The 8,256-nt window shown below is 31.3% G+C and overlaps 1 protein-coding gene across 2 annotated transcripts; it reads left to right on the top strand.

The window, feature by feature from the left end:
* The first annotated feature begins 3,597 nt into the window (after window positions 1-3,597).
* Window positions 3,598-5,351, top strand: LOC116146768 (protein ELF4-LIKE 3). Of its 2 annotated transcripts, XM_031432209.1 has the most exons (3): window positions 3,598-3,844; window positions 4,526-4,569; window positions 4,703-5,351. In XM_031432209.1, the coding sequence occupies exon 3, from the start codon at window positions 4,767-4,769 to the stop codon at window positions 5,109-5,111; it is 345 nt and encodes a 114-aa protein (XP_031288069.1). In that variant the 5' UTR covers window positions 3,598-3,844; window positions 4,526-4,569; window positions 4,703-4,766; the 3' UTR covers window positions 5,112-5,351. The 2 variants fall into 2 exon arrangements, with proteins under 2 accessions (XP_031288069.1, XP_031288068.1); XM_031432208.1 differs by lacking the exon at window positions 4,526-4,569 and having other exon boundaries at window positions 3,599-3,844.
* The last annotated feature ends 2,905 nt before the right edge of the window (window positions 5,352-8,256 follow it).

Here is an 8,256-nt window from a genome sequence, read left to right as displayed (position 1 = left end):
ACCAACAAAGGGATTATTATATATGAATAATAGTAGAAAGGAGTTTTTTCAGATAAAAATTTTAAACTAATCAAAACACTCCTATTTGATGTGTTTTATAAACCTCTTAAAAACACAATATACTGATTTTAGGAGATTTTTAAAACAATAAAAAATAACCCATAAATTTTTTTATAAATAATAGTTTTTAAAAACTCAAATCTAATTAAAAAACCTTTTTCAAAACCAGTGAGAGAGTGAGAGAGAGTTAATAAACCCGAGTATATTTTATAATTTGTAAAAAGGCGTGAGTTGCGAGGGCGAGCGAGGTAACAGATGAATGTATAAGCCGCAGTGTAGCACTATTTGGCTTAACTGAAAAAGAGCATCCAGATACTGTTGTTTCAGTGACAGGCACAGAGATAGGTGGCAGCCTAATAATCTACTGTGCCAGTAGGAGTAGTTGCCCACCACTGCCCTCTATTTGTACTACCACCTACCATTTACCCTTCATCCACAGTCCACACCTTTAACTTTTATAACTCTTCTCATTTATTATTATTTTAAATTCTAAACCAACTTCTACGGCTACACCTGCTGTACTCAATAGACCCACTTCATTGAACCAAAACCCAATTAATTAAATATGTTATTAACAGTTAAAAAAAAAAAATGTTTATTTGTTTGTTTTAATGGAAGATGATTAATGATAAATTAATTGAGTAATCTCTCCAAAGTTGGTTTTGAAACATCACATCTTCAAGAAGGTCCGTGGTTAACATCACCTACCTTCTTTTAATTCAAGTAATTGCTTGCTCTAATCCAGTCAACCAACAAGATAACACTTCATTTCCTATATTACTCAAATATAGATAGGGTTTTTCATCTTAACAAAACACAGTTTCAATAAATATAAAAATAGTGTTGGAGAAGAGAAAGAATTGCCNAGCATCCAGATACTGTTGTTTCAGTGACAGGCACAGAGATAGGTGGCAGCCTAATAATCTACTGTGCCAGTAGGAGTAGTTGCCCACCACTGCCCTCTATTCGTACTACCACCCACCATTTACCCTTCATCCACAGTCCACACCTTTAACTTTTATAACTCTTCTCATTTATTATTATTTTAAATTCTAAACCAACTTCTACGGCTACACCTGCTGTACTCAATAGACCCACTTCATTAAACCAAAACCCAATTAATTAAATATGTTATTAACAGTTAAAAAAAAAAAATGTTTATTTGTTTGTTTTAATGGAAGATGATTAATGATAAATTAATTGAGTAATCTCTCCAAAGTTGGTTTTGAAACATCACATCTTCAAGAAGGTCCGTGGTTAACATCACCTACCTTCTTTTAATTCAAGTAATTGCTTGCTCTAATCCAGTCAACCAACAAGATAACACTTCATTTCCTATATTACTCAAATATAGATAGGGTTTTTCATCTTAACAAAACACAGTTTCAATAAATATAAAAATAGTGTTGGAGAAGAGAAAGAATTGCCGGCTCGATGTCTCTCATTAAGAAAACAAATGGTGAAAATTAAAGATAATTATTGTTCTCATTAGAGACTTAACATTAACAAACTCTGCGTAACTTGTACGGAGGATCGGTATTCTACTATTTCTATTATTAACTTAAAATGAAGAAGCGAAAGGGTTTATGTTTGTTTTCTGATCATTAAAAATTACATTCTCTTAATTTCTCTTTTTGTAAATAAATTCTCTTTTTTTATTTAATAATATGGATGGCCCATGATTTTGATGGTTGGTCAATGAAAGCTAAGTGTTAATGTTGATATTTTAATAAGCTTAATCAACGGATGGATGCCGTTCATTTTCCACAATGTATACTCAACCCGAGACAACCAATGTTAACTATGTAAATAAATTAAAAGGGAAAAAAATGATGGAAATAGCATAGCATAACATAGGATAGGGCAGGGGAAAGAAAAACATCAGGTGTTGGATAGTGTGTACAGTGCAGTGCAGGATTAGAGTATGTTTTTTAATACATGTACAATTTTAACATTTTTGCTTTATAACAATATTAATGGCGTGATGTTTTATGGGTCCCACTGCATCAGCATGGAGCAATGCTAAACTCAATCTGGATTGACTCGGATCCGAACCTACAGATCTCCCGAGCCTCACTTCACACGCGTCGAATCCCCATTGGTTTAGAACAGTTGTTCGCATGATTTTATTGTTGAGTATTTTTAATTATATCGAACTTCCCATTCTCGGCCAAAACGAAGATCCGCGGGCGGACTTGATGCAGGCCAAACCAATATGGCAATATCCCCCTTTTTTTATTTACAATATTACCCTTTTCACACGTCACCCTTTTCTGGTATTTCTCCACTACAATATTATTAATTAATTATTTATTTGTTTAATTAAAGGTGTAATGAAATATTCCTTTCTATCTTTTGAGTGATTTGATTTCCATTTCTAATTAAAATTCTATTGACTTTAAAAGTTAGCCCTATATTTGGTCACTTCACTTTATCAACCATTGATTTTTGTTATCTAAGATTGATTAAAATATAATAATAAAGATAAAAGATATTCTTTTTTTATTTTATCATTCATTGACTTAATAAAAATCCTCTGCGAATAACGCATTTCAGAATAACTTTTTGGTATTTATTAGTTAAAAATAATATAAAATTCATTTCGAGTAAAAAAAATAAAAATAAATAAATAAATAAAGAGATATTTTGATGGATATCTTTTAAATACTTTCACATGGTTTATTATAAGACCTTTATTAAATTTAGCCTTATCTATTGACAAATGAGAGCACCCAAATCTTCAGATTATGTATATAATATTTAATCATTTGTCATTTCAACCTCCATCAAACATTCTACCTGAAATAAAATAAATTATATACTATATGGTGTGTTCAAATAGTTTGAGAGTAGATAATAATCGTCTAAATAAATTCATCAAACTCAAATTTCTGAAGATTATTCAAACCAATTTTTTTCAGAAAGAAAAAATCGTAATAATATATTGTGGACAAAAAAATTCATGCACGTATACTCAATTTAATAATGATACATTAAACCCAATTATTTCAGCAAGAATATCTTTATGCCCAATTTAATAATGAGACAATTATTTTCAGTATTAATTTTTGTGTTCCATAAAAGAAATGTCAATTTGAAGAATAAAAAAATATGTGAAGATAATTACCAACTTTATTTAAAATTTTTATATGATTCCATGTTGTCTTTCTAAATCTTGTAATATAATTAATAAAAGATATTTTAAATTTTAAAAGGCAAGACCATGTAACGTCAAATATCATAACTGGCATGTAGATGATATAATTATATATTCATATTTAGGTAATTATTTTAGATAAAAAACATTACATTTATTGATACCTGTATAAAAAAAATTAAACACTTTTAATTTCATACCTAAGTAGAGAAAGTTTAATGTTGTGATCACATATTCACATGGTAATGTCGCCACGTGTAAAAAATAAAAAAAGGCAGAAGAGCTCATACTCTAGATGGGATCTAAGTGAAAACACAGAGATAAAATTCAGTACGAAGCAAATAACAAAAAGTAAACAGGTGGATATATAATTAGATTTTAATAGAGAATAGAGCTAAAACAATTAGACACAGAGGGGTCGGAGGCTCGGAGCGAGACTGTCAAATCTCCATATTCTCTCTCTCTTTCTCTCTCTATTTCTCTCCCTCTAAATTCTCATAATTCTGATTTTTCAATCCGTATATTCGCTTCAATCGCCGATCTTTTGTACTCTTCCTCGGGAATCCCTCGTCTTCCTCTTTCAATCTCTGTCTCTTTTCTCAGAATATAATGTTTCTGATTTTCAAGGTACGAATTATATTATTATTATAAACAAATAGGCTTGTAAATTACACTTTCTATCCTTTTCTTCGCTTGTTTTTTTTTATTTGGAGTCTAATGAGTTGTTGAGCTGATGGATTTTTTTTTTTTTTTAATTTTTGTTTTCATATTTTAATCAACTGCTGATCTTATCGGCTTTCTGGCTCTGGTTTAATACTGGTTTTTGCTTTTAAAATTTTCTTCTGACGTATTATTTTGTTTTATATAAAGATATTCTAGATGGGTTTAAGTTTTATTTACCTGGGATTTTGTTGTTTCAATTCTCTTTTCCAGAGTTATTTTTTGGTTAATTTGTAATCCACATTTTGTTTTGTTAGTTGTTATTGTAATTAGTTTGGTTTGGTTTTATGGTTTGAGAAGATTACTAATGGTGTGTGTTCAGAGAGTAGTACTCTCATGGCCTCATCTTCTCTCTGCATCATTGACCAAATTTTTTTGGTCTTTGAGATTCTTCTGTGAAACTCTGTGCTTTAGGTGGGTATTTTCTCAGTACATTAAAAAAAGGTTCCCTTTTATGGAAATGGGATCTGCTTTTTACATCGCATCATAAATAATTATAATAAAAAATAATAATAATATAACAATAATGGTAATAATAATTCATGTTTGTTAGCTGATGCCTCATGGTGGTCATGATTTCTTCTACAGAACTTGTCTCATATGCACAAATGTGGAGAAGATATGATTAGTGGGTAATTCTTTAATCAAATAAATATGAATGGAAAACATGTTACATACTTCAACAAACACCAGTTCTGTCTTATCTTTTGTTGTTTTTCTCATGTTCTTCTTCTTCGTCTTCTTTCTTTTTGTTTCTTGATGCAGGACTGGTTTCTGATTTGATACAATTCGGACTCTGAAAAAAGAAAGGAGAAAAAAGATAATAATAATGGAAGGTGATACATTTTCAGGGCTTGGTAATGGTACCCAGATTGATGGGAAGATCATGCAGACATTTCAAAAGAGTTTTGTGCAGGTCCAAGATATTTTGGATCAGAATAGAGCGCTCATCAATGAAATAAATCAGAACCATGAGTCCAAGATCCCTGACAATCTCAGCAGAAATGTGGGTTTAATTAGGGAGCTGAACAACAATATAAGGAGGGTGGTTGACCTTTATGCTGATCTTTCAAATAACTTCACCAAATCCATGGATGTGTCCTCTGAAGGAGATTCTAGTGGTGCTTTGAAATCAGATGGAAAAGCTGGCCACAAGAGAATTAGGCCTGCTTAAACACTAAATTGATCTTCGTGTTAATTCTTTTGCAAAATCATGAATTTTACAGTTTGTATTGAGAGGTAGTAGAAGAAACATGGTTAGATTCTGTAACTTATCTTGTATCAGTCAACTCTCTGTAGTTCTCCACTCACTCACTCCTCACAATTTCTTAGAGAAATAATTCCTCAAAATTCCTATCTCATTGTAACTCTGTAACTGTGGATCTAATTGAAAATCAAGCATGTTTTGTGTTAATTTCTTCTAATTTTTGTTGCTGTTGTTGATAAAGGGGTGTTCTGTTCTTTCTCTTACTTGAAAGAAATTTTTGTCTTTTGTTTGTTTTTTTCCATAAAATGAGTGTCAATCTACTGGAGATTTTACCCACAGCTTATGTTATGTGTGCTTACGATCATCTTTTTTATAGAATTGGGACCTTTTAAATTTCAGGTTTTAAGAGCTTTTTACCTTCTCTCCGAACTTTTTCTGTTGCTGAAAAGGGGTGATTCTATTAGACGTCTTTACAATTTTCTATGAGTTTCTTTTCATTAAGGTTCATGTCTACTTTTTTGATGATGGGAACTCCTCATAAGACCTCTTTTTTATTCCTTTTTTTCTAACTCAAAACCAAAGCAAATATTTGATTCAACTGAAACTCAAGTGAATAAGAAGTTACAGATGCTGTTTTGGGTGGTCTCCCATGAAAGCTAAGGCTCCTTCTTTTTGGCAATAATTTACTGTTCATGTTACTTTTGTTTATTAGGTTAAGCCTTAGTGTGGAGAAGTGAAACAACATACATGCATATGTATGCATACATGTCTCTGAGACTGAGAAGATGCTCTGAGGAAGAAAGCAGCTTTTAGATAATCTTTTTGGTTCCCACTTCCCAATCACACGCCACCACAAGAACAGAATCTCAGATAAGGGATGATAAGCTTTTGACCATTTTTTTTAATCTGTCATAACCAATGACAATCTCTTGGTTGTTTTTGATAAGGGAAAAAATATATATAATTTAATTATTGTATATCTTAGTTTAAAACTCAGCAATATCAATAGACGACAGGCAGATATGTATGAACAGTGACCCCAACAACATGACAAGGGCCCCAAACCCCCCCCCCCCCCCCTCCCTTTTTTTTTTTTAAATATAGATGAAATGAAACTCAAACTTCTCCATGCTTATCTCCTCTTCTCTTCTCTTCTTTCTCTCTTTTTTACTGTTCTTTTTACTTTCTTTCTTTCTTTTTATGCAATAAATGTCCTTTATTTCCTCCTTCAAGTTGATGATTCCCCAGCAACTCTCTGATTGAGCCTAAGCAGGTTTCTTTGTTGGTGGGTCCGTTATATTTCCACCCTAATTGCCTGATCTTCCGAGAAAGGTCCACATGATTGATACTGTAAATGGCTTTAGATTTTTTAAATTAGTGGTGAGGGTCTCACATCTACTTTTCTTTGTTTTTAGGCACTTGGGCATCTTTAAAACTCCATTCTTTATCTCAAACTCCCTTAATTACATTTAAGACTTTAATTAATGCATATTGATTATTATGTAAAAGGGTAAAATGTCTCTCTCAAATGAAGCAAAAAGGACAATTTAAGAAAAGATTGGGATACTAATTATCATTAACCAGAAATGTTTGCGGAAGGAATCATTCCGATGAAAGAAAAAAAAAACCCTGGAACAATTGAAACTGGCCTTTTTTATTTTGCAAAATTTAGTACCTAAAAACGCATGTGGACAAGAGGAGGTAAGATAATTTAATGGGGCAGCGTTGTTTTTTTATAACTTGTGTTTCTACAATAAAGTCAGTGCTTTGCTATTTTGTCCTCTTTACAAGTACAATTATTATCACTACATCACGCCACATCACATTGGCCTCTATTACAAAATTTAGTGGAGTTACCTTTTTCAAGATAAGATAGAATCTATCATTAAGCCCTATTCCCTAAAATGGGATTGAAATGGTAAGAAGAGGATATTAAATATAATGAAATGTAACAAGAGTTGCCGGCCTCAGGGCAGTCAAAGGCGTAAGTGTGGAATAAGAGAAGTAGAGGTGGATATTATGATTAATATAAATGGGTGTTTTAGTTTAAGGTAATAATACATGCAATGACAACATGACATGTGAAGTGGGAGTGGGAATCTACTTTTGCCTTTGTTTCCTTTTGTTCCTTGCATTTCCAGCAATTAGGTTGGAAAAGAACCCAAGTCTACTTCCCCACTTTCTCAGATTTTATTTATGGGAATGGGACCCAATTTTCATTAATCAAATCATAATAATACACACCCATGCTTGAATTCACCAATTATACCCTAATTACATTTTTTAATTATTTTTTCTTATGATAATGTTTTATAAAACCCAATTCAACCATTCTTTATTCCTCTCTTATTCAATATCGTCATCCTTTGTTAGGTAAAACCGGCTACTTTTATGAATGCATTGCACTTCCTATTTTGATTGGATTAATTTTTTAACCTTTTTTTTTTTTTTTGACAAAATTATAAAGATAATAGATATTTAAAGTACCTAGCCAATAACAAGAAGAAACTTAAGGAAAATGTAACTTTATTGATTTCGGACAGCGAATTAATAAGACTATTAACTAATAAATTATGGGATTAACCTCAATGAGTTGCCCTGACAGTTAATGAGATTTGCTCAATTCCTTGAGTTTCTGAGTTCAAATTTTGGGGTCATCTATCACAATAATATTATAGCTTACCTTGTCCTTTGGACTTATTAGGTGTTCAATGACCTTGAAGAATAGTTAAGGTGCGTGCAAACTGATTACAAAAAATAAAATAAAATTTGTGGGATTGGATTTTTACAGCAAAAAATCTAACACATAATTAATTAAAACTTTTGTTGATGGAATATAATCATTTAGGCTTAGTCATTAAAACAAGTCAAATTGTGTGTACTCATCAATGGCTTTATAATTGTGCTGAATCATCAATGCTTTTATATATATATTATTCCAATTTTCCTTCTTAATTAACTACTTTTAGATGCTTCTTCTTTTGTTTTTGTATTGATTTATAATTACACTCATTTAATAAACAAATAAAGTTTGGACAAATCTATTGATTTTAAAGACATTAAAAGATGATTTGCCTCCACCAAATATATGAAAAAAAAAATTAATTATAAA

This window comes from Pistacia vera, unplaced genomic scaffold (assembly GCF_008641045.1).
Source record: "Pistacia vera cultivar Batoury unplaced genomic scaffold, PisVer_v2 Contig483, whole genome shotgun sequence".
Classification (NCBI taxonomy): Eukaryota; Viridiplantae; Streptophyta; class Magnoliopsida; order Sapindales; family Anacardiaceae; genus Pistacia; species Pistacia vera.
The sequence above is the reverse complement of the archived record's forward strand: the minus strand, read 5'-3'. Positions and strand labels throughout refer to the sequence as shown.

Coding starts and splice junctions, on each gene's coding strand:
- LOC116146768 (XM_031432209.1), top strand. CDS start 4,767: ATGGAAGGTGATACATTTTCAGGGCTTGGTAATGGTACCCAGATTGAT.